The sequence below is a fragment of the Schistocerca gregaria genome, chromosome X (assembly GCF_023897955.1).
Source record: "Schistocerca gregaria isolate iqSchGreg1 chromosome X, iqSchGreg1.2, whole genome shotgun sequence".
NCBI lineage: Eukaryota > Metazoa > Arthropoda > Insecta > Orthoptera > Acrididae > Schistocerca > Schistocerca gregaria.
Genome location: NC_064931.1, coordinates 148,506,496 through 148,534,407, shown reverse-complemented (window position 1 = coordinate 148,534,407; position 27,912 = coordinate 148,506,496). Strand labels below are relative to the sequence as shown.

The following is a 27,912-nucleotide window of genomic DNA, read 5'->3' as shown; positions in this document are numbered from 1 at the left end:
GGGGATGACAACAACGACTACTAGGTCTGCTAAACCTGTGGAGTGGCCAGGGCCAATGAAGAGTAAGGCATTTGGTCCACAGCCTGAGGAGGGGGTCCTGTGCCCATTCTGGGATGCAATTGGTTCCCTGGCATGCTATGTGTTGATCTTTGTTGCAAATCATAAAGACACAGGGACCATGCTGGCTGAGTACAATTGCAGGGATCCAATGAGGACACTGTCCAAACATCCTGGCCCAGACTGGGGTGCTCGGTGTGAATGTTGACAAAACCAGTGACAATAGTGGAAGCTGCCCAGCAGCAAGAAGTTGGGCAGTGTCTGTGGCTGATGGCTGTACAGAAGCTAGGTGGGACTCTTGGCTCCAGTTGGGATTGTTCTGTAGGAGATTTATTTAGTGTGAGAGCCTCCTTAGCTGGGAAATCTTCTATGTACTTGCACACCTGTGTTTGAAACATTCTTGCAAGCCACTACACCTCACTGGTCAACTGCAGATGCAAGGGAGGCACTGTGACATAACAAATGCCATTGTGTGTACGAAAGTCCATTGTTCAAAACCAGGGTGCAAGGTAAGCCTTCTGTGGAGAATATCTTTGACACGGACTTGACAGTTACATCTGCTGTCACAGATGGACAATAAATGACATAAGGAAAATGAAAGAAAGCATTAATTGCCAATAATCAGCAAGTGTCCAAAAAAGGACCAGCGAAATCAGTGTGGACTCTTTCCCAAGGCTGTGTAGGGTCCGACCATGGCAAATAAAGAGTGTAGCATGCCACGACAAGGTGTTACGCCTCCCAATCGATGCACAGCCAAAACAAATGGCGGAACATCAACAGTTTAATGCAAGAGATCCCCCAGTGACTGATGTAATAAGCAGAGGACCTCCTGCTACAGAGCCACTGGAACCACAACACAGGGTGTAATACCTTCTGTTGACTGTGAATATCCCTGTCCAAGAGGGAGAGGCAGTGGTGCAGTGCATAAAAGTTCAAAGCAGTTCTGATGGCTTGCAGAACAGACAGTTGGGCCAACCATGTTGCATTGTGTGCATGGCCTGCTGGAGCACCAGATTCGCTGCCACAGCAGAGGCAATACAGGATCTGGCGATAGTGAAGCCATCCACCTCGCCTCTCTATTCAGTTGAAAACAAAGTAGTTTCTCCTTATCAAACGAGAGGTCAGGACCTATGGATAGCTGGTACAGAGTATCTGCATTAGCATATTGTGACATGGGTTGTACTGGGACAAGAACAGAGCCCAACACTGAGGATGATGATTGGCTTTGTCTAGTAAGGATGCAATAGGCTAAACAAGAAAACCAAGGGCTTATGGTCAGTAATTAAATTTTGCGCTATACAAAAACACATGAAATTTTTTTTGAGACATGGACAGTAGCAAGAGTTTCTTTTTACAATTGAGAATAATGTTGCTGAGCCAAGTTGAATGCTTTTGATGCAAAAGCAATAGACCATGTGGAGCCATCTGAATGGGGACAGACTGTTTTGATGCCTTGGCCAGTTGAATCTGAATGTAGGATTTGACTAAGTCAATTTTCAAAAAGAATTGGCCTTCAGCCAATTTTATGAGCAACTCTGCCAGGTGAGACAGAGGTAAGTGACTATGACTGCCTGTGCGTTAGGAAAGGTGTGTCTGTGGCCAGGACCAGACGCTTGCTGGTTTGAAATATTGCAAAATAGAATGCAGAGTGAAGACAATCCTTAAGCTGCACAAAAGCAAGGTCACAGGCTGCTGACCAAACAACAGGAGCACTTTTCCAAAGCAACGGGTGGAAGGGATGGGTGATAGTAGCTGCTCTGGGAATAAACTTGTGATAGTGTGTCACTGTGGCAAAGAATGCCTGAATTTCTCATAGATCAGGTGGCTGGGGCAAAGCCATAATGATGATGATATGTTGTTCCAAGCAGTGCATGCCTTGTCAGGAAATTTCATGACCCAAATAATCAATGTAAGGCTAGAAAAAATGATACTTAGTGAGATTACGTTCTAGGCCTGCAGCTTTGAGAATAGTAAACAAAGAAAGGAAGTTATGGGGTGATTATCCTCTGTAGCACCTGTCATGGCAGTATCATCAATATATTTAATCCACTGAGAGAGATCCATTGCCGGCCACGGTGGTCTCGCGGTTCTAGGCACGCAGTCCGGAACTGTGTGACTGCTACGGTCGCAGGTTCGAATCCTGCCTCGGGCATGGATGTGTTTGTTGTCCTTAGGTTACTTAGGTTTAAGTAGTTCTAAGTTCTAGGGGACTGATGACCACAGCAGTTGAGTCCCATATTGCTCAGAGCCATTTTTTGAACCAAGAGATCCATCGTAACCTGTTCTAAAACACACTGAAAGATTGCAGGCACTCCAGCAACCCAAAACATTAGCCATTGATACTGATAGAGGCATATAGGAGCAACTGTTTTGATGTCTTGGCCAGTTGAATCTGAATGTAGGATTTGGCTAAGTCAATTTTTGAAAAGAATTGGCCTTCAGCCAATTTTATGAGCAACTCTTCCAGGTGAGGCAGGGAATAAGTGACTATGACTGCCTGTGCGTTAATAGTTGCCACAGTGCCAAATCTAACTGGATGGCTTCATTGTGTAGCTAAGATAAATTCAGTCTAACCACTCTAATTGATGTTAAGCCATAACTATATGAAGATATTATCCATTCTTTCGGTCATGTCCGAAAGAACAGATGCCATCTTTGACTTGGTAAGATTGTCTGCCGCGAGTAATGAGTGTAATGGGCAGGGGCACTACGAATGCAGTGTGTGGACATTAAGTGGGTCTTACAGGGAGCGTGCAAGGGGTAAGTCCCTGCAGTCGCACTATCTTCCATGCCCTTGGTGGCTCAGGTGGATAGAGTGTCTGCCATGTAAGCAGGAGATCCCGGGTTCAAGTCCCGGTCGGGGCACACATTTACAGCTGTCTCCGTTGATGTATGTCAACGCCTGTCGGTAGTGTAAGGTCTTGATTTAATTATCGTTTTATCCTGAGCAAAAGTTCTACCGTCATAGTATTCTTTTATCCATGTCAGGTCATGTTGATATAGTGCTGCACGTGCACAGTGGATTTAGTGATCGGTCAGTGATCAAGCCGGCCCTTGTGGCCATCTCAGGTAGTTGTGGGTGCATTGTTTGAATGTCAGTGTCCACTATGGTTGCCATAGTGCCCCAACTTATGTCTGCTGTGGGCAGTATGTGTAGAAACCAGTGGGTTACTACATGTAAAACATAAGAAATAAGCATAGTTATTTCAAGCAGAGAACCAAATTTAAAGTGAAAGGCTCCACTCCATATATTAATGGCTTAGTGTGCTACAACAAAATACCAGAATCCCTAAGATCATATTGTTTGGGCTCTTTTAGAACAGAGTTAAAATCAACACTTATAAATAAATGTCTGTATATACTGAAAGAATTCTAAGAATGTTATAGTCCCAGCTATGAAACCAAATTGTTCTTGACAGCAGAAACTGCAAGCTATTATAAGATTTAAGTTCTTGTAAAAAACAGTAACAGTAGCATATGAAATAACTGTTTTAGATAGCAGAAACCGCAAGTTAGAGGATGGTATTAACCTTTGTCACTGAGCATTAACACAATTACCTTATCATGCAGGCTGTAATTGGTCAAAACATCTGTATTGATATAAACAGTAGTAAGTATTGAACTTTGTACGTTAATACAATGTTTGAAAAAGTCATAATTTAATGACCTCATAAAGAATAAGTGTAATAAATGAACATTGCATTTGGAAGATCTTTACTTGCCTCAAGACATGAAATTCAATTTTTTTAATTTAAAAAAGAACAGTGGCTTTCATAGTAGATTTAATCTGGTTTTGATTTTAATTTGCATGGTTATTTTGTTTTTTGTGTCTGGGTTGTGTTATGTCTGCACATCATTTGCTAACATTAACCACCTTATCATTTGTTACCCATAGATCTTTGTTTATGAAAGGTTATTCCATTCTTTTCTTCACATCAGCTAGTGTTGCATGTTTCATTGTTCTTCACACTAGCATATGATATTTCCTCCTTCAGATAGTATTTACGATTTTTCTAGATTCAACTTGCACTTCAAGACTCCAGTAGTCAGTTCAGAGTAAAGGAAAAGACAGGTGGCAACCAGGCAGTAGTTCTTTAATGAGTCTCTGGGTTGTTGATTTTCAGCTCCCTTTTTTTCTGGTTTTCTTCCATATATGTTGTTCTTGTTAAGAAAGTGAGACACTTCTGGATCCTAGATATAGGTAATCAGCAACATATGGAAGATTGGTCTGTAATTTTCTTTCTGTATGTCTCTGTGGCAACTTCTGTCCTCATATTTTGTATGATGTAGCAGTACCTGTGTTGTTCAGAAGTACAATTTGATTTTTCTTAGGAAATACATACATATCGGAAGGGACAGGCACTGTGGCAATTACAGCCATTTATGAAATACGTAAAATGTATTCACAGTTGTGATAAGGACAACTGTATAATGGAATGATGACAATGAAAATTGTTAAACCCAGATTTCCTGCTTGTCATGAGCAGTCACCTTACCATTAAGCTATCCGAACATGCTTCATGGCCAGACTTGACTTTCGATACATCATCAGCCATATGTCTGCAACCTGCACTGGTATATCCATTATGTATATTCATGTACAGGGCAGACATTGTAACTGAAAGTCATTTGCCCACTGTCAGTGGATAAATTTGATATTGCAGTGCCTGTGTTGCTCAGAAGTACAATACAATGTTCCTTTGGACATGCATGCATGTCAGAAGGAATAAGCATTGGGGCAACTACAACCACTTTGAAATACATGAAACATATTTGATGTTGTGAAGTACAAAGCATGCATGCATATTTGAAGGATCATTGCATTGTACTTTTTAACAACACAAGCACAGCAATATTATATTTATCTACTGACACTGGGCAAGCAACTTTCAATTAAACTGTCTCCCCAGTATGGGAATATATATTATGGATGCATAGTGCAGACTGTAGACACATGGTTGATGACATATGGAAGTTTGAGTCTGACCATGAGGCACGCTTGAATAGCCTAATGTTAACACAACTGTTAAGCAGAAAATCCAGGTTCGAGTGTGATGGTAAAGCAGCTGCTCATGATAAGTGGGAAATCTGGGTTCAATTCCTGGACCTGAACAAATTACATTATACAGCTGATAACTATCCGTATTACCAACTAAGAATAAATTTCATCTATTATATGTTGTGGTGTGTTGGAAGTGAAAGAATGCAGGTGATGCACTGATGTTGGTTGGAGGCTTCCAATAATGAAACATACCATTTGATTGAGGTGAGGACGTTGTTTGTAGCAAATGGTGCCTTTTGTCTTATAGCATTTCCATTACCTCAGTGATGTGTTCAAAGTTACTCAAAGATATTTAGGAAGAAAAATAGAGAACTTTCTTTCCTGGATTCCACGGTTCTCTGCTGGACCATCTCTGCTTCCTGCCGCGGCCAATCACGCACCTGCGGAATCGCTCAATGTGCCTGGAGTGGCCGGTGGTGGTGGTGCGGTGGGGGGGGGGGGGGGGTTTCATGCACAGGGTTTTTGTCCCGTCGTCCGTCTCTGTCAGCTCCATCTGTGGCCCTTGGTGAAACGGAACGTTCTTCTACGATTTTCCTGATTGCAGGTTCCCAGGCTGTGCTGAGATGGTAGCTACTGTCGCAGTTGATTAGGTTGTCGTGTAACCATATTTCTATGGACTCTTTGATTACTGAGACCCAAAATCCATTTGTACTGCATACTTCCTTTGTGTACTTCTCGTCAATACTATGTTCCACCACAGCAGATTTGTTGGTCTGACACAAGCGTACATGCCTGATGTGTTCATTGTGAGATGCATCTCACAGCACCACAATGAACACATCAGGCATGTATGCTTGGGTCAGACCAACAAATCTGCTGTGGCAGAACATAGTATTGATGAGAAGCTATCCTTGATTTCGAGGACACAAAGAAAATATGCAGTACAAACGGATTTTGCGACTCAGTAATCTAAGAGTCCATTGAAATACAGTACATGACAACCTAATCAACCACAACAGTGGCTACCATCTCAGCACAGCCTGGGAGCCTGCAACCAGAGTCTGGGAGCCTGCAACCAGGAAAATCAGAGAAGAACATTCCGCTCCATCGAGGGCCATGGACAGAGCAGACAGAGATGAACGCCAGGACACGAACCTCGCACACGCGTCCCCCTACCACTGGCCGCTCCAGGTGCATTGGGCGATTCTGCGGGCACGTGATTGACTGGCAGCGGGAAGCAGAGAGCGGTCCAGCAGAGATATCAGTCCGCGACCGATGATATCCCGACACTTTGCCTGAAGATGATGGAGACACATTCCATTGAAACGTTGCTTTGAGACAACAACACTACTCGGCTGACAACCCGTGAAGACTTCATGTATGAAATTCACTGAGAAAGCCTGAACTCACATGGAAAAAAACGTATTTCATCACTGAAACATTTTTTTTATTTTTCAGTGTAGTCTCCTTGTAGATTAATTCCCTTGGCCCAACAATGTTCCAGTGTCTTAATTCCATCTCGAAAATAAGTTTCCTCCAGGCTGTGCAATTTAGTTGTCAACTCCAGCTATCAGTTCTTCGTTTGAAGTGAATTTTCATCCACCAAGAAAAATTTTCAGTTTCAGGAAGAGATGAAAGTCTGAAGGAACCATATCAGGTGAATAAGGTGAGTGTTGCAACAATTCATAACTTAGTTCCTGTAATTTTGCCATGGTGACGGCACGTGTGCGGGCGTTTTTGATCCAGCGTCAAGAGTCGTGGCACCCATCTTGCAGAGTATTTTTCATTTCTAATTCTTCAGTTAAAATGTGATATAGCCAGTCAGATCACACCAGGCAAGTGTGAGCAATTTCATGCACTTTCACTGATCCTCCATGACCATTTTGTGCACTTTTGCAATGTTTTCTGGAGTATTGACATATCTTGTCCAACCACTGCACAGATCATCATCTAAACTCTCCCAACCAAATTTAAATTCATTTGTACACTTGGCAACAGTTGAATATGAAGGAGCAGAGTCCCCCGATGTACTCTGGAAATTGGCATGAATGTCCTGTGCTTTCATATCTTTCTTTACAAAGTACTTAATCACTGCTCAAATCTTGATTTTTTCCATCTTTGGAAAATCACTACGTGGGACGCGCTAGCGCTGACCTCTTGTGGTAATTTCGAGAACTTTTCAAACCACCCTCGTACCATTATCACCCATCTCAGTGCAGTGGTGTACTGTGGACTCTCTTTCATAAAGCATGGCCTATAATGAATCCTGAAAGCTTGTCAGCAGAGCCATCCCCAACTCTGGGTTTGTTCAGAATGGGTGTACCAAGGTGCAGAGCTTCCATACATTTTGATCAGTCTGCATTAGACATCATGAGCTGCCAGAAGATACTAAGAACTTAACTAGGATGGTTTTCCCATCTTATGTTGGTGGTGTGAGATTCAAATTTGGCTGGCTATTTAAAAACAATAAAATTAAATGTGTCTTCTGGTGTGAATGTAGATGCTCCTGCCAACCTTTCCATGCTGCACAGTGTGAGCTCTGTGGCTTGTTTCTTTTTAATTGGGCTCTGAAGTCAACATCCCCTGTGATGACATTTAATCCCTTCCTAGTTCCTGGTGGCTGTACTTTTCTAGTAAGCATCTAATGCTAGATTGAGAACATTTAAAAGAGTTGTTATAGTGAAGGCATCAAAGTGTATAACTATTCCTCTTCATTGGTTTATGCTGTGTGGCTACAGTGAATATAGCAGTTATAATATTCCAAAGTGTGAAATCACTACATGAAGATGCATATAAAAATCAGAAACAGGATCTTAAAATGCTGTACACTAGGTTTAAATTGCTCAGCTTAAATGTGAGGTACACAAGATATTCTGTAGGTTCCATCACTAAGAAGACCACCTCAGGACATGGACTGTACAGTCATATACTTTTAGGGAAGCTTGAAGTTCTTACGAACTGTCTGTATGCCAGGGGTGTCCAACTTGTGGGCAGCATGCAGCGCGAAGCAAGTGTCAGTGCAGCTCCACCAGAAGTGGGCATCATACGATTGGTGAGAAAGTGCAGTGTGATATTTGTTGGTGAGCCTTCACCAGGGTGTATATAATCATACGGTCCTCTGATATAGGTGCTCTTTTGTTTTCATATGTGCAGATATTGATTAACAGGTATTGTGTCAATTACTGGTAAAAGCTGGTGTTTTTGAAAATTTGCCGTTTTCTTTCCTGTTGAGAGTTAAAGTCTAATTATTGGATGAGTAGAGTAGCTGCTGTAACAGTTAATAGCAGTTTTCTATCTGTTAATAACAGTTTTCTAATTCCACATTCCAGAATCTCAAATAATTTCTTTTAGAGACACACTAATAATGTGTTATTTAACGTGCATGTGACTTCTAGTAGTAGCTGAACACTCACTAAATATTTATTATATTAGTGTATATTCTGTCACAACTTTAAATATTACTTTTTGTCAAAAGGAGATGTCTACTGCTAGTTGTGAAGAGCATGAGACCAAATGTCAACATGTGTGCATGTTGGCTAATATCTTTGAGGAACTTTCTGTTTTGCCATATTTATCTATCTTCAGATTCTATATTGCCATTTGATATATTATGATAGAAAACTTTCCTGTCTGGTAGTTACCAGTAATAAAAAATAATATGGGTGAAAATGTGATGATTAATATAAACTTTTGACTTGAGAATAAGCAAAGTCCTCTGTGAAAGATATGAAAATTTGGCGAAGCAGACAGAGAAGCTGTTAGACATTACCTGGATGTGGACTTTCTCAGCTCTTTTTAGTGCAGTGTTTAGGTCTGTTAGCATTTGATTGTGCAACTTGGACTTAGTACGCTATCATTCTTGGGAAGTAACTGCATTTTCCTCTTGCAAATACCCATTATTTAGGTTATGCCCTAATAGTACCAGCCAGTACTCCATGTGTTATTTATGATCTAAAATCATTTCTTAGCTTCTGTAACTACTCGAACAACAATAGTCTTCAACTTAGCAGCTGTAGCAACCACAGAGAAGCAAATTTTATATATCTTCTGCCTATAACTTCTCTTTGATGCTTTTCTGGCAAAGTGCCATGAATTACAGTATATAACATAACCGTTTGGTGTGCTATATTAAACGATGATGCTGACTTTCTCCTCTCCAAGGAGATAATGATATATTTGCATTCTCTAGTAGTTTTTAGGAAGTGAACAATGAGAGGTTTTAAAATTGCTTCTAATTCCTTTGCATTTGGGTCAGTTTCTGCTGGTGAGAGGACATGTCCTAAAAATACTATATTCTTCCTTATAAATTCATATTTTTACAGACTGTGAGTGACACTAGCTGATTTAAATGTAGTCAGACCTTTATCCATGTATCTGTGTGCTCTTCCCAAAAAGTAGATGCAATCAATACATCATACATGATATACTATTACACCCTGCAATAGTATCTCATCCAAAGTTCAAAAGAATGTTGCTGATGAAACGTTTAGACCAAATGGCACCCGTTTGAAGTTGTGACAACATCCGTTGTGCAAGAATGCAGTGAACTTTCAGCTTCTCTCCTCCAGCTCCCAGTTGACTATAACTACTTGTCATTTACAAATTGCTGTGATAACATGTACCAATAAATATCTGCAAAATCTCTTCTATACAACTCAACTAGATACTCACATCCTTTCATCAGTCCAGATATACATGAAAATACCTTTGCATATGTAAAACTTCTGTCAGTTCCTCCCTATAAGAGGTGGGCAAATTACCCAAAATCATTGATCTATTCCTGAATTGCCAGCCGCTGTGGCTGAGTGGCTTTAGGCGCTTCAGTCCGGAACCGGGTGGCCACTACATTTGCAGGTTCGAATTCTGCCTCGGGCATGGATGTGTGTGATATCCTTAGGTTTGTTAGGTGTAAATAGTTCTAAGTCTAAGGGACTGATGACCTCAGATGTTAAGTCCCATAGTCATTAGAGCCATTTAAACCATTTATTCCTGAATTTCTGACTTGACATTTTTAATTTCTTCTTCTCTTACTGTTGACACATTACATTACATAACAAATTTTTTTTGGTGTTTATTGCTTAATTTGGTGACATTGATTATGAATGTGTAAGCAATTTTTCTTAAGTGTCAGTATTTTGGATGTGAAGTGGTGATGAGCTAGAAGGTACTGTGGATGATCAGTGGCACTGGCAAGGTTGTGAGTTTATAGCCCATCAAGGCACATGTCCAGGCACAGGAGCAGCTGACAGATGATGATTTCAGTGAAGATGTGATATGGTGCTGTCTGATGGGTAGAGTCAGTGGCAGGCATTGTGGTTTGAAGTGTAGACTCTAGGGTGGTTGGCAGTCAGCCTGGAGTATAACTCATTGTTGAGGTGCTGAGCAGTGACCTAAGTAATCATCAGTGGAGGAGTACAGGTGTGGTGTATGTAGATACGAGACCGTGCAAATGCAAATAGGTACCTGCAACTGCAGCGGTGTTTATTGTGAGTTGCATTCCATTTATAAATGTGGTATGCACCCCCACACACTGTGACAGCCACAGGAGGCTTGGTGGTGAACACCCCAGTGAATCTTCTGTTGACAGACAACCTCCTGAAGTAAAGAAGGGGCGGGGCAACACTTGGAATGTGGTGGACAAATATGCAGGGGCAATGCAGGTTGCCATTGCTTTTCATAGAAGGATCCCTTTGGTTGTCATCTGCGGCACCCTTAAAGCACAGTGTTACATTGGCGATATTCTGTGCCCTGTTTTGTTGTCCTTCGTAGCAAGTCATTCTGGACTTGCATTTGTGCAATATAATGCCCACCTGCACATGGTGACAGTTTGTACTGATAGTCTTCGTGCTTGTTAAATCTAAACCCTACCTTGGCTGGCAAGGACGCAGGGTCTCTCCCCAATTGAGAACGTTCCTAGTATTATGGGCAGGGCCCTCTCAACTGTTTGGGATCTCGATGCTCTAACATGCTGATTGGACAGAATTTGGGACAATATTCCTCAGGAGGACATCCAACAACTTAAAGCAATCAATGGTATGCTGAATAACTGTTTACATAAGGATCAAATGGCTCAAATGGCTGTGAGCACTATCGGACTTAACTGCTGTGGTCATCAGTCCCCTAGAACTTTATATCCACACCATCATTAATTTATACACATTAAAAATTATTCATCGTTCCACTCATACCTGGTATCTTTTGTCGCTAGTAAATTTTGGGGTCATGCAAAAGGAAATGAACCTGAGGCTGTAGAGTGAAAACCACTGAAGGGATTATAATGCTATTGTGTATGGAAGAAGGTGCAGTCCCCATAAGGGCTATTACGCCTCAAACTTGCCACTGGAGGGATACTCTGTATCCAACTTGGCCCTTCTCCAATTGTTCTGAATAACTTCTGGAGTTATCTATGCTGGCAGTAAATAATTGATTGACCAGAAATTGGACAGTAGTGAATTTAAGGGATAAGAAAACATTAGGACAGCTGGAGTTGTCTCATGCACTTCATGATTAGCAATGTTGAACGCTAAGTTGAACCAAGGCAAGAACCCATTCCACTTGGTCTGGCTGATGGCATGGGAGATAATCAGTGTGGCTTTTAAGATACGGTTAACCCTCCCAGCAAAGTATGGCTGTGGGTAATATGGTGTGGTAGTGGTATCAGTTATGCTGTGTTAAAAATAAAATTTGCAAAACTCCCTTAACCCAAACTCCTGAGCATTGTCACAAACTAGTACCTTGGAGGTCCAACAGAGAAACAATTATTGTCAAATACTGGATGCTGTTGCCTGCAATTAACCATCGCTGGGCATTAACCAAATAAAACATGAAAAGGCTTTCAAAGCTAAAAAAATATAGTCATGGCCCCACTGTGTGTGAGAAAATGGTCCATTATAATCAATGCACAGCCAGTCCATACGATGTTTGGCAAGGTGGACTAAAGAAACCCCCCTATAACTGTTAGGATTGGATTTGGTGATATTGCAATTACAAGACTGGCACTTGCCCACCAACCTCTGGACATCCTTATGTAATGATGGCCTTGGAATAGCCTCTTTGATCTTATGGACGGTTTTGTAGACTCCCAGGTGTCCTTGTACTACAGACACATGGTATTACTTGAACATCACTGGAACCAAGTGGCAGATAAGACAGATTTTTAACCTTCCTTCCTGCCATATACAGTAACAAAGGAATCCCTTCTCTAACTTGTAGTGCAGCCCTACAACTCCTGCTGTCACATTCTGCTTAACCAGCCCTAAATCAGAGTCTTGCTCTTGTTCTCCTAAATTGCCAAACAGGAAGGGTATCTCAGGTAACACTGCAAATAAACCACATACGTCCCCTAAATCTTTAGAGGTAATGGGCTCTTCCCTCTCCTTGTCAAACATCTGACTAAGGGCATCGGCGACTACATTTTCTGACCGAAGAGTGGAAAGCCGAGATTCGCAGTGACTAATGGGTTATCTTACCTGGACCTGCAAAGACCGAACTAGGAGCCTGATTATTCATTTCGAATGTAAACTCCTTGTGTTACAAATAGAATTTAAATTTGTCTAAGGCAAAAAGTACAGCAAGAGCCAACTCATAGATTGAATACCTAGCCTTAGCTGGAGACAGGACCTTGGTGCGTATGTGACTGGGCAACTAGGCAATTATCGCCATCCTGCTCCTGCGCTGTTGGTGCACGGCTGCAGCACCCTAGTTTGAAGGATCAGTCTGAATAATAAATAATCACTCAAAGTCAAGAACCACCATGACAGGGCTGTTACCAAATGCTTACTTCAAGGCATTGGAAGCAGCCAGTTCAAGGGAACAGCAAATTCCACACATGTGGGAACAAATTTCCTATAGTTGCTCATACCAACAAAATGGGCTATGCCCTTCTCGGTCTTGGGTGGTCGGAAACTATGGATGATGCAGGTGTGTGAGTAATCAATCTTAATGCCAACAGCAGAAACTAGGTGAACTAAGAAAGAAATTTCACTGCAAGCCAAATAGAATTTAAAGGGCTTGACAGTGAGTCTAGCCTCACGTAACCTCGTCAGGAGTTGCTGCTGGTGTTCAAAGTGTTCAGAGAATGACTTACTATAGATGACCACATTAGCAAGATAGTTATAGAATCTAGGAGCTTGGAAAAATGGAAAAAACAGTGGCTGTGGGGGATAACCCAAATGTAATTCTGTTAAATTCATACAAATTCCAGTCAGTCAAAAAAGCTGTCACCGTCTTCGCACGTTCTGCAAGCAGGATCTAATAATATGCCTGATTTAAATCAAGCGGAGTAAAATACTGTGCTCCCACAAATCAGGTAAAACATGGTCTAAATGGGGCAGGGGGACTGACTGCAAAGTGACCTCGTGCTTTAAAGCATCACAGTCCTCAACTGCCCTATAGTCTGACGGATAGTCCTCAGCTGCCCTATAACCTGACACATTCCCCTTAGTGACCAGGAAGATGGGAGAGATGTATGGCAAAGTGGATGGCCGACTCAATCCATTGTCCAATGTATTCTTCACAAGTTGATATAGGATTCACATCTTGAGAGGAGATAATCTGTAAGGTGGCTGCGGTATGGGGATCTGATCAGAAAGATTAATGTGGTACTTTATCTTATTGGTCACTCTTAAAATGCCTGTTAAAACATCAGGAAGTTCTTGCAAAATACAAAGTCAAGCGTGAAACCTCAGCGGTTGATGAATGGGTGATGTAAACCCTCCATACTTGGCACCCGGTAAGTTTCAGCACTCACACAACATAAATTTTTGCAGCAGGTGGAATTTAAAATGAAATTGCCTGTCATGTAATCCAAGAGTAAACCTTTATTCTGAACAAAATCACAGCCTAGCAGAAGATTAGTGTTCAGGCCTGTGACTACAATGAGATTCAGAGGCCAAGAGAAATCACCAGTTTTACAATAAACACTTAATAAACCAACTGAGCATAATGGCTGACCATTGAATGTCCTGCAAGCCTGAGTAATGGATCACAAGTCAAAATATTTACACATAGATCAGTGCCTTAATTACCAATCATAATTTAATCAGGAAACTACTGCCTCCAAAGCACAGGTTGGTTCATTCTTAAGAGAGGCTCACAGGAAGATAAGCTTATTGCAACCTCTGGGTAAGACATTAGAAGAGTAACACCCTACCCTATTACAGCCTCAGTTGCTTATTGGCTTCTTCTGCTCAGTGTGACACTGATGAGCAAAATGTTCCAGCAAGCCACAATACAAACTCTGCTTTCCCAAGCAAACATTCCTTGGTAGAGCATCTTCACTAGTCACTCCTTCAGTTAATTCATCAATATATATATAGAGGGAAACATTCCACATGGGAAAAATATATCTAAAATCAAAGATGATGTGACTTACCAAACAAAAGCGCTAGCAGGTCGATAGACACAAAAACAAACACAAACATACATACAAAGTTCTAGCTTTCGCAACCAACGGTTGCTTCTTCAGGAAAGAGGGAAGGAGAGGGAAAGACGAAGGGATGTGGGTTTTGAGGGAGAGGGTAAGGAGTCATTCCAATCCCGGGAGCGGAAAGACTTACCTTAGGGGGTAAAAAGGGCAGGTATATACTCGCGCGCGCGCACACACACACACACACACACACACACACACACACACACACACACACATATCCATCCATACATACACAGACACAAGCAGACTCTTTGCCTTTAAATATGTCTGCTTGTGTGTGTGTGTGTGTGTGTGTGTGTGTGTGTGTGTGTGTGTGTGTGTGCGTGCACGCGAGTATATACCTATCCTTTTTTCCCCCTAAGGTAAGTCTTTCCGCTCCCGGGATTGGAATGACTCCTTACCCTCTCCCTTAAAACCCACATCCTTTCATCTTTCCTTTTCCTTCCCTCTTTCCTGACAAAACAGCCGCCAGTTGCGAAAGCTCGAAATTTTGTGTGTGTGTGTTTGTGTGTTATTTTATTGTGCCTGTCTACCGGCACTTTCCCACTTGGTAAGTCTTGAAACCTTTGTTTTTAATATATTTTTCCCATGGGGAAGTTTCTTTTGATTAGTCAGCATACCCTTGATCCAAGCTAACAACCTTTCTCTTAAAATTCTCTCACACAACGTGCATAAGGAGCTATGTTCAGTCAAAACAACACTTGTCATCTCAGTTATGGGTCCCCAACACAACGGATACAAGAACTAAAAAATTATTTATACCCAAGTAACCTTAAACATGGCCACCTATTTTACCAAGATTATTGAGAACCACAAAAAACTTATCCTACTGTTGATGGAAATGTTTTCAGCACCCTGGAACAATGTTAAAAGAGGAGTCAGTAATTTAGAAAAATGATCCACTACACCACCACCAACAGCCTCACGCCCCACACTATGAGAGTAACCCGTATTTTCCAATAATAATGAAAATTTTTTCTCAAGCTTCCCTAGGTTTCCACTCCACTCTAACATACTCAGTCTGATTTGTAATTGCAAGACATTACCCTCAAAATCGTGAACAGTTAATTACTACTGCGGATCACTAATAACAAGGCTCAAATGATTAATGCAGTGAAATCAGTGCGTAGTTCAAACTTAAACATGACTCGTGCTTGATTTGATTCTTCAAGTCATGTAGACAGAGTGAACAGTTTACACAAGCCTTATTGTCCTGTTCACAATTGGAGACACAGTTCTTTATACTGAAATAGACTTGCGAATACAAGTTTACTTTTACTTTCTTTACATTTGGTGGTTTTGTGTTGTCATTTCCTGTCAAGAAAGAGGATTCTGGTCAAGAAATTATAGACTTTGTAAGTCATTAAGGCAGCACAAAACTTTTTAAGCAGTTTATTTGAGTTGTGTAAATATCTTCCATTATGCCATTTACTCTGAAGCCAGATGGCGTATCCATTTGTTATGTACGAATTTTGTCATGCCAGATGTTTTATTCAGTAATGAGGTGCCTGTTCAAAAACAAGAATTTTCCTTTCTTAAATATTTTAGGAGTAAAGGAGACCATTCACAAATAATAAAGGTTTGAGACATCAACAAGCACACAAAAAATAATGTAAAAAACGTGAGCTTTTAGAAAAAGCCTATAATGAGCAAGAGAACACACACACACACCTACATTGTGCCTGTACAATGTAGGTGTGTGTGTGTGTGTGTGTGTGTGTGTGAGTTACCATAATTTTCCTATTCTTTCATGTATCTATGCCTGTGTGTAAATCATAATTTGTACATGAGACTTCCTCACATAAAGTGTGTGTTTTGATCTTGCTTCAAAATTGAGGAACATAGTATACAATGATTTGTGTTTATTTCTCTCAGACAGGAAGAAGTGTCTGATCTTTTGGAGAGATTATGTTTAATTGTAGGGTTGTCTGATGAAGCATACTCATTTGATGACTTATGTCCACTGTCCACTGCTAAATCAACAGCAGCTTCTGTTTTCTTGCACCTGTTAGGTAAGTAGATAGCATTACAGTTAATTATGTAGATAAACATAATTTAATAAGAAAACACAAGAAATAAAATGTGTTACAATGTTAGCGCCATAACACATACAAATATTCAGAATGAGGATTGATTTTGTTGTATACAACATTGCATTAAAAACCACACTAACATTTATCTGAATCTAGATTAGTAAATTAACTAAAATGTAACATCAGCTGGTAACAGCAGAGCACAATCCATTTTTCCCCAGTTCAGTGTTTCATGGATCATTTGAACACTTTCTATGCAAAAAATGTGGAATGAATCAGTTTACAGGCTACATATATTTACACAATTTTTTTGATGTGTATGGTACATGTTAGCCATTACAGATACACATATATACAAAAATTTTGTGTGTGTGTGAGTACATGCTAGCCATTACAGAAGCACAATGACATAAAATTAATGAAAAGAAACATGTTAGTCTTTGACACAACAAATGTTACTATGCTTAAAGGTAAAGTAGTGGTTTTCATTTAAAAATTCAATTATAGAATAGAAGGAGTTGTTCAGAAGAAGCTATTTCAGATGATTTTCAGATTGAAATATTCACTCTGTAGCGGAGTGTGCACTGATATGAAATATTATAGCAGATTAAAACTGTGTGTAGCTCTGGGACTTGAAACTAAGACCTTTGCCTTTTTCTAAGCAAGTGCTCTACCAACTTTTTTTTTAATCTCATTTTTGTTTGGTATTGTTCATTCTGTTTGTTTGGGGCAGTTGTCCCATCACGCTCGTTCAATTTCATCAATGAGCTATTAACTCAGTTTTTTTTTTTTATTACAGAGGGTAGCAGGCTACCTTGATGGTATTTTAAAATGAAATGAGCATATGGTGTCATTGGCCAGGAATCCCCATCCAGGGAAGTTCAGCTGCCAAGTGAAAGTCTTATTTCAGTCGACACCACACTGGGCGACTTGCCACACTCCTTAAACAAAATCTGATGGATAAACAGAAACTTAAAGCCAAATAGTATGAGATATGAGAGGTGGAAAACCGGTGAGGCTATATTATAACAAGTCATCCATTTTGGAAGCTGCCATCTTGGATGCAACTCACAATTTTGAAACGTAAAATAGAGGGTGCCATTTTATTTGAACATAACTTTATTCATTCATGAGTTATGACTGACATTTCTTTCTTCAACTGACTTGAAAACTGATGAATGCATTGAAATATTCTTGTATCAGGAGAAAGGAGCACCCATGTTATTGTAGAGGATTTTACTCAACGCAATTCAGACAGACCACCCATTACCCACAGTGCAGTGGTGAAACTTTCTACAGAATTTTGTGAAACAGGTCTGTCAGAGGCAAACTGTTAGCTGGCAATCGAAAATGACAGCAGATTATGCAAAATTGACTTCTGTACTGGCATATCTTGAGGAAACTGGGGTCAGCTTAATTAGAATTCTTGCCATGCATGAATTTCGCCCTTACAAACTGAAAATGTTACCACTCACTGAGAATTATTTAGACATTTGGGCTCAGCTTGCAGAGTGGGTGATATGCAAGCTAGAAAGAAGGAAGGAAGGAAGATTAGGAATTAACATCCTATCTGCAATGAGGTCATTACACGCAGAGCACAAACTTAGAATGTTTCAAGGACGGCAAAGGAAATAGGCCGTGTCCTTTTGAAGGAACCATCCTGGCATTTGATTGGAGTGTTTAAGGGAAATCATGGAAAACCGAAATCAGGATTTTCAGATGCAGATTTGAACTGTCATCCTTCTAGTTGTGAATTCAGTGTGCTAACCACCTTGCTTGGTGCAAACTGGAGGAAACTTTTGTTTCCTCGTTGACTTATTGTTTATAGATGAAGCTAATATCTCTGTGAATAGAGAGGTAAGTAAACAGAGTCACAGATGCTGATCAGATATCAACCCTCACTTGATGGATTCATTGAAGGTAGTTGGCCCCACAACAGTGATGATTTGGTGTGGAATATGATCTTGAATTGTTGGGCTCTTCCTCATCCAGTGTACACTAAAAGCTGCAGTTGTTAGACAACTGCTGACTGAAAACATAACATTTCCAACTAACTTTCAGCTAGGTATCTAGGCATACTTGGATGTATAGTTTCTCTGGAGATGGATAGGTCATAGGGGTCTTGTGAAGTGACTGCCATGTCCCCTGTATTTTAAGTCCATAATATTTCTGTATGTTGGGACACATGATGGTAATTGTGTATGCGGTGACAATTTAAGAACCTTATGCACCCCAAAAAGTGGATTGTTGATGCTTGCATTTGCATTCTCATACATCCATTGTATAAAATTCATGAGAAATGGATGAAGCAAATAACAACAGCCTTACAACATTCTGGACAATGTGGTGAACACATCCTGTAGCCTTTATGTGTTGTCACCAGCATTTGCCTTGTTCTGTACAAACTGCAACATCACTTGAGAAGGAATAAAATTATTCTCAAATGAAAGACATCATTATTTCCCCTGTGTAATCTCTTTCTATTTGAAAATCGAGTTGCATCCAGGATGGTGGTTTCCAAAAATGGTTACGAGGTTGGTAACGTGTCGTCATAGATTTTTTCCCTCTTCCATCTCATACTTCCTTGCATTAAATTTCCATTTATCCACCTGCTTTTGTTTTCGAAGATTGGTTCCACACATACGGACCATCCTAGAGTTGTAACTATAACACTACCGGCTACTGTTAAATTAATAATATACCATTAATTTTATTCCTGAGAAAAGGTATTTCTTTGACCATGATCGTGCATAATGGAAAGATATTCGACTAATTTTATTTCCCTAAAGATTCCTATTGAAGGGAATTAGTAGCAAGACAAAGAGGAATCGAACCAAGGTTTTGTTAGTACTCAGGTAAACTGTAATTACAAAAGGAAATGGTTGCCAGCCTAATTAGGCAAAGTTGTACCCAGTAATAGTATGTTTCATAAATAAAATTAGCTATTGGGGTTGATTTTGCTGGATTCTGAACGTCTGTTTTGCTGTTAAGATATAAGACAGTAGCAAAATTTAGCAGTTAATGTACCAATGATTTGACTTGAAATACATAGGAGGAGAATTAAAGTGTTTAGGCTACAACCGGCTCTTAATAACACTTACTGTCTGTACATTACATTGGGAAGCTAATGATAATTATAGGTAAATCGTTACCAACAATGGAGAAATACTGACTTGGACAAGATATTCTTTTGTCGGTTTCATTATAGAATATTATTGCTATTGAAATAGCTATAAAGTAAGTGTATCTTTTTTACTGATTATTATTTGCATTATCAAGGAATATTAACTTCCTTATCTGTTTAGCTGAGATGGAAGATGTGATACCTTACTCTAATATAGCTTGAATATTTGTAGCCAGTTGTTTATTCTTGATTGCAAAATTTATTGACAACACAATATGGGAAACACTATCAACTACATAATACATAAAATTGTAAACACTATTGTTTCAGTAAGAAAAATCTGTGAGCTGAATACGTAAAGTCTTATCTACTTTGATAAAAAATTTAACTCTCCATTTATGAAAACTGTGTGATGTGATTCGAAACTTATGCTCACTAAATGATTATGGACTTTACAACTCCACAAAGTTTATTAACTTTTGTTAGAGAATATTATTACTTTTGATTTCAGCAAGTTAGTATACTCAGATTTATCATAACTCTTGGGGTAGGACTCTGTCTAGGCAAACGACTAAGGATAACATAGTGTGGCTCAGCACAAAATTTACAGAACACAAAATTGGTATTGAAAACAAAACCACATAACTGGTTCATGCAGTTATACAGTAATCAACCGATAATTTGAGATGAAGGTGGTTGCAGTGTCAATCTCCTGCAAGATTAAAAAAAAATGTGGCAAAATTATCCATGGCTCTTCCTGTGTAACAAGCTCCGAAAATTCTCTTCCTAATGCTGGATTCACTCTTTGCCTGCTAGCCACCAACTAACTCATGCCACACAGGAGTCTTGCAGTTCAACCGCCAGATCCACCTTTTCTATTGCCACCTAGCCAGTTCCATTGTGGAGGGACTTACCTCCAAGTTTTACATGATTACAAACCTCATCAGATGACACAAATGGTTTAATTATCCATATTTGAGTAGTGGGAACAATATCAAACCATTCATGATTTTAAGGCACAATATCTTATATAGCTACAGGTGAATGATAGTGTATCATTTTGCTTCCAGATTGTTGCTACTGCCATTACTGGTTGGCTGAATAAACTCACATACTAGAAGGGGAGAGTACTCCGTTACCAATAGGACCATAATTATCAAATCAGAAAGTTGTTCAACCCAATATTCTGGTTGATATCTGACAATGTAAACAGATGTTCTGCTATTTCTGCTAATCACCATATAAATGGGCATGCCGTATGTTCTCTGTGTTTTTTGTTCAAAGCATATTCAGTAAATAACTGCTAAGTGCCGTGCGGGTTCAGTTCAAATTCTACTAAGAACTTGTCAAGAATTCCACCAAGATAAAATTAAACTGGTAATTTGTATCACAATTATTGAAGGTTGTATTGGCTCATACACAAACTGCTCAAACAAAGATTTACTCCACCTGCATATATATGAATGTGTGAGGGCGTATACCCGGTAGCATAGAGGATTGAAATAACAAGCCTTAAGGAAATAAGGTGACTGCAAATTGATGTGTAGATGTTATGTCACTGGTGGTGTGTCGTGTGCTGGTTGGTTCATTATGGAATTCATTACATCTTGTGTTTATCTGAATGTTTGACATAATTATGTCTAAATGTGTGAAAAGTGGTGTGATGGAAATCTAAAATGTATTGCAGCATATGTGATGGTCATACAGTGGCACATGTGATAATGGTGGTGTTTCTCTGTTGCAAAACTAGAAAGAAAATGCCAAAGAAATTAAAATGAAATACATGTCTGTTGAGTGGGAAGTGTACAACAGAGGCAGCCGTGACATGCTGAACTTCACACAGACGGAGTGTGTGGGCTGTGTGCGGGCGAAGACCTGGCCTGTCTCAGCTTTGCTATGTCCTTTTGTGGAAGTACCCACAACAGCATGGCACTTCATTGAGTATTGCAGTGTGGCATTTTTTGTTTGTTACAACTCTCTTCAGCTCTGTTTACCTTCTGCTATTTGTTCACGGTATGAAGGACCGTCATAGGTCCAGTGGCAGTTTGCACAAACAGAGACAGTCTAGTGAGCTATCATCACAACCTTTAAAACTGAATGGGACTGACAGAAGAGAGTGGTGAGAATGCCCAGTGTATCTTATGCAGTCACATAAGCAATGGACACTACAAATTTGCTATGAGACAACATTACAGTACCATGCAGAAAGAATTTAAAGATTTAGGTGGCAATGAAAGAACAAAAATTTACGATGATTGACAGACAGGATTCCTTGTTCTGTACATCAAGAAGCACTTTGTGCTAAATTTGCAGGCATGCAGCATGTGAAAAAATTGGCAGCATGAATAGCAAAATTTCTGAAGTTGCGCATATTATTCCTTTATCAGTTGCAACAGTTGTTGATGGCATTGAATGGACAGCATGAAAATTTATATATTACTGCAAAGTATGTAGGTTAAGTCAGGGGACATGCTGGACTTATTTCTGGACTTAAAACCCACTATTGTCCAATTTGTGAAGGAAAAAGGAGTGCAGGAACAAAAAGTAGAATGTCTGGAATGGATTGCAGGCCTTGCATTTTAAGTGGACACTTCTTTCTGATTTGATGGGGCTGCAGTTAAAAAGAAAATTGTGTTATAGGAGGGACACATTCGGACAAACCCAGCCCAGTTCCATAAGTCCACTGCCACTGAAGAAAATGTGAGGTTTGAAGAATTCACTGCGGCTTGAAAGAATGGCAAGGATAGTTTCCTAAATATTTTGAGGACACTGCCAAATTTCCATTTGTTCTTGAGCTGTTTTCAAGACTGTTTGCTGTTTCAGTTGAAAGTGTCCCTGTGAATGTACAGGTATAACTGATTGACCTGTTTTAATGACAAATCCTTTTACGTTAAAATCGTCCAGGATGTCTATGTTGATTTCTTCAGGTAAAGTTTTCATGTCTCCATAATGAGGTTGCAAAACTGCTACAATGTTCTGATCAACATATTTGTGTGGAAGACCTTTTGTCGATTAGGAAACTAAATAAGTCACGATTACGTGGTAACCTGAATACAACATTCTGTGAAATTGGCTGCATCTGTCCATGTGCCAATGGTTTATACCAGATAAAAATTATATTATGTCTTCAGTGTGCCAAAAATAACTTAATAATACTGAAAATTTGTTTCAGTTGTGATATATGTTGTTGTTACGAAACGTGAAAGGTGAGGCCAAGTTGTATGCAGTGTGACCAAACTGCCATGTAAATGTGGCACTCACAATTTGTATAACCTAAAATATTTGCATTAAAAGCTGAATAACTTAATAGTGAAATGGTGCTGATGTGATGTTCATATTTATTATTGTTGTTATTGTTATGAGATCATTGGTTCAAAGACATGTTATGAATATGCATCTTAATGTAACTTTTTGAATTACAAACATACTTAATGCTGTAACTTGAACAAGATGTAATATTTAACTTTGAAACAATCTGTGGCCACAGGACTGTGTGTGTATATTTGCCATTGCCACTGAGCACTAACATATCAGTTGATACAGTACAGGACAATAGTCTCTTCTCTCATTCTACAAGGGACTGTAAACTTTGCTACACAGTTCTGTCTAATGTAACTCTTGCACTGCTGGCACTGTTATAAGACAATGCTGTCATCTTTGGCAGTAGCGGCATAGGGAAACTCTTTAGGATTTGCCTATGCTGGCCTCTCTCATCACACCCACAGTACAATGAGGTGTATGACAAGCGTGTGGCGCACAAATTATTCTCGGGACTGAGACCTGGCTGAACCCTGAGATAGGAAGTTCTGAAATATTTAGTGAGGGTTGGAACGTGTATCGGAAAGACAGATTAGACACTGTAGGAGGTGGTGTCTTCATTGCAGTTGACAAAAATATTGTGTCTACTGAGGTTGAAGTAGAGTGTGATTGTGAAGTTATCTGGACACATTTAACAGGGCTAGGAGAAATAAAGTTAATAGTTGGGTGTTATTACCAGCCACCAGATTCCACTGTGACAGTTATAGAATCATTCAAAGGGAGTCTACACTGTACTGCAGAAGTACCCGGATCATGCTATATTAGTCGGAGGCGACTACAAACGTACCTAGTATTGACTGGGATGTCTATGGATTCATTACAGGTTGTACAGACAAGCCATCGTGTGAATTACTTTTGAACACATTATCCGAAAACTGTCTTGAGCAGCTAAATCGACAGCCAACGTGTAATGGAAATATTTTAGATCTGGTAGCCACGAACTGACCAGACCTCATCGACGGTGTCAGTGTTGAGACAGGGATTAGTGATCATGATGTTGTCGTTACAACTATGGTAATGAAAGTTAAAAAGTCTGTCAAGAAGGCTAGGAGAGTATTCTTACTAGAAAGAGCAGATAAGCAGTTGTTAGCATCCCACTTAGTAAATGAATCAACTTCATTTACTTCCAGTATGATGGACGTGGAAGAGTTATGGGCAAATTTTAAACACATTGTCAATCATACATTGGAGAAGTATGTGCCAAAAACGTGGGTTACGGACAGAAAAGACCCACCGTGGTTTAACAGCGCAATTCGGAGAATGCTCAGGAAGCAAAGATAGTTGCACTCGCGGTACAAGAAAGATCGGGAGAATGAGGACAGGCAAAAGTTAGTAGAGATTCGTGCTGTTGTAAAAAGAGCAATGCGCGAAGTATACAGCCACTACCATCATCATACCTTAGCAAAAGATGTTGCTGAAAACCCAAGGAAATTCTTGTCTTCCGTAAAATCGGTAAGCAGGTCGAAGGCTTCCATCCAGTCACTCACTGATCAGTTTGGCCTGGCAACGGAAGACAGCAAAATGAAAGCTGAATTTTTAAATTTAGCATTTGAGAAATCTTTCACGCAGGACGATCGTACAAACATACTGCAGTTTGAGTCTCGTACAGGTTCCCGTATGGAGGACATAGTGATAGACATCCATGGGGTTGTGAAGCAGCTGAATGGGTTGAAAATTAATAAATCGCCTGGTCCTGATGGGATTCCAATTTGGTTTTACAGAGAGTACTCTACTGCATTGGCTCCTTACTTAGCTTGCATTTATCGCAAATCTCTTGCCCAATGTAAAGTCCCGAGTGATTGGAAAAAAGCGCAGGTGACGCCTGTATATAAGAAGAGTCAAAGAACAGATCCTCAAAATTACAGACCAATATCCTTAACATCGGTTTGTTGCAGGATTCTCGAGCATATTCCCAGTTCGAATATAATGAATTTCCTTGAGACAGAGAAGTTGCTGTCCATGCATCAGCACGGCTTTAGAAAGCATCACTCCTGCGAAACGCAACTTGCCCTTTTTTCACATGATATCTTGCGAACCATGGATGAAGGGTATCAGACAGATGCCATATTCCTTGACTTCCGGAAAGGGTTTGACTCGGCACCCCACTGCAGACTCCTAACTAAGGTACGAGCACATGGGATTGGTACCCAAATATGTGAGTGGCTCGAAGACTTCTTAAGTAATAGAACCCAGTACGTTGTCCTCGATGGTGAGTGTTCATCAGAGGTGAGGGTATCATCTGGAGTGCCCCAGGGAAGTGTGGTAGGTCCGCTGTTGTCTTCTATCTACATAAATGATTTTTTGGATAGGGTGGATAGCAATGTGCGGCTGTTTGCTGATGATGCTGTGGTGTACGGGAAGGTGTCGTCGTTGAGTGACTGTAGGAGGATACAAGATGACTTGGACAGGATTTGTGATTGGTGTAAAGAATGGCAGCTAACTCTAAATATAGATAAATGAAAATTAATGCAAATGAATAGGAAAAAGAATCCTGTAATGTTTGAATACTCCCTTAGTAGTGTAGCACTTGACAAAGTCACGTCGATTAAATATTTGGGCTTAACACTGCAGAGCGATATGAAGTGGGACAAGCATGTAATGGCAGTTGTGGGGAAGGCGGATAGACGTCTTCGGTTCATTGGTAGAATTTTGGGAAGATGTGGTTCATCTGTAAAGGAGTCTGCTTATGAAACACTAATACGACCTATTCTTGAGTACTGGTCGAGCGTTTGGGATCCCTATCAGGTCGGATTGAGGGAGTACATAGAAGCAATTCAGAGGCAGGCTGCTAGATTTGTTACTGGTAGGTTTGATCATCACGCGAGTGTTACGGAAATGCTTCAGGAACTCAGGTGGGAGTCTCTGGAGGAAAGGAGTCGTTCTTTTCATCAATTGCTACTGAGGAAATTTAGGCAACCAGCATTTGAGGCTGACAGCAGTACAATTTTACTGCCGCCAACTTATATTTCGCGGAAAGACCACAAAGATAAGATAAGAGAGATTAGGGCTCATACAGAGGCATATAGGCAGTCATTTTTCCCTCGTTCTGTTTGGGAGTAGAACAGGGAGAGAAGATGCTAGTAGTGGTATGAGGTACCCTCCGCCCCATGCACCGTATGGTGGATTGCGGAGTATGTATGTAGATGTAGATGAATGAGGTTTTGTATGTGGAGAAATATAAAACATGCAGCACACACAAACGTAAGGGCTGTGATATTTTTTAGTGGAAACTAACATCAGTGTGTGAAGCAGGCTTACTTTCTATATTTGTGTAAGATGATGAAACTTTAAATGATAAAAAAGATGAAAAAAGGATTGTGTCCAATAAAGTGAAAAGTGTTTGGTTACATTAACCAGAAATCTTAAGGAAAATTTAGCAAAGCTATGTTTCTGACCAGTGTTGTGAAGTTTTGCAAATGTGATTTCGTTTTCATGTGAGAGGATTGTTGAGGCCTTTACAAATAAGTTAAAATATTCCTTCAGACAGGACTTGAAGCATTGGCCTATGGATGATTGTTTGTTAACTATTGTAGTCCATCAACTGAACTGCCAAAGTGAACACACAGTGTAGTATATAACAACAGTTAATTCTTCGAATTTTCACTGTGAGTTTAATTTTATTGGATGGTGCTGTCCTTCCTTGCAACAGTGGGAAAGCATATCTTGGAAGTAAATTAATGTCAACTTCAGAGTGCAGGACATTCTTAAATTAGGGAATTTGTGCATTGGCATGGTGGAATTTCATTGGTACAGCGGAATGACTTATTGTGCATCTTCTCATTCTTTGGAACACTCAAAAACAATTTTTCAGGAGTTTTTGTAGATATGTTTGTACAGTGCGGTACAACACACCATTTATAACCCATTTGCTGAAACGTAACTTCCAAAACAAGATATCACTGTGAATGAGCTTTATGACAGTAGGAGTAGCGAGCTAGCCAGTGACATCACAAGCATCACACAACTCAAAAGGAGCATTTTAGTGGGCTTTCAGATTATTTGGATTTCATGTCCATTTTTTTTTAAATCCTGAAACTCAAAAGGAAAAAATAATGTATTAGGACAAAATGAGATAATTAATCATTTAAAATCATTTCCAGAAAACAGTCTTATACCCTATTGCTGAAACAAGTACCTACTACTGTGAACTTAAAATTCTACATATCTATGGTCATAAGAGAGGCCTGCCTAGTTTGAAGGCTCAACCCAGTGCATTTCACTGTTCCCTTCACATCTGCCTGAAGTTATTCTCATCATGTTTTTAACAATTTGCTAGTTTCATTGCTCAAGTCATATTTGGTTGTTTTTAAGTTTTATGTTGATAATGAACATATACCTATTAGTTGTAGAATATTTCGGTTTATTTTACAATGTCTGATTCTTCAGACATGAATGCATGGCTGAAGGAACACATTGTAAAATGAACTATGTGAAACATGTGTAGATGGGCAAAACGATGATAACAACATTGATCTTGACTCCTTGTAGTCTCATTCTCCCTGTTACTAGAATCCAAGTAATGTTGCGAGCATCAGTGAAGTATACAGTGTGGCATACAGAGATTTCGATTAGTCTGGGAAGTTTGCATGGATAACCAAATTGGTTTAGGCAACTGCCCATGATAAATGGAAACTCTGGGTTCGAGTCCTGGTACGGCACAAATTTTCATGTTACAGAAATAGGTAGCAGGTCTATACCTAATGCAGCTGATGTCAAAGAATTCACAATGACTGAATAAATTTTGTAATACATTCATTGACATCACACATGTCACTTTGTTCCATTATTTAAAAAGCTTTTACATCAAACCTATTGAAATTAACCAGTCAAAAAACAAATAACTCTGCATCCTAACAACTTTCAAAAGTAAGTATTATTGTAACTTCAAATTTCTGTTTAGAAACAAAACTTCAACTGAATACGGTTTCCTGAGTGACCAGTGTGAATT

General features: G+C 39.9%; 1 protein-coding gene and 1 non-coding gene across 3 annotated transcripts in view; both read left to right on the top strand.

Annotated features, from left to right (window-relative positions):
- Positions 1-27,912, top strand: part of LOC126298637 (uncharacterized) — a 247,974-nt gene that overhangs the window by 209,749 nt on the left and 10,313 nt on the right. For both annotated transcript variants that reach the window (XM_049990048.1, XM_049990047.1), the window contains exon 17: positions 16,365-16,501. In XM_049990048.1, the coding sequence (XP_049846005.1) occupies positions 16,365-16,501 (137 nt within the window). The remainder of the gene's footprint in view (positions 1-16,364; positions 16,502-27,912) is intronic.
- Positions 2,848-2,922, top strand: Trnat-ugu (transfer RNA threonine (anticodon UGU)). Its single transcript has one exon. It is a non-coding gene; the product is annotated as a tRNA-Thr (tRNA).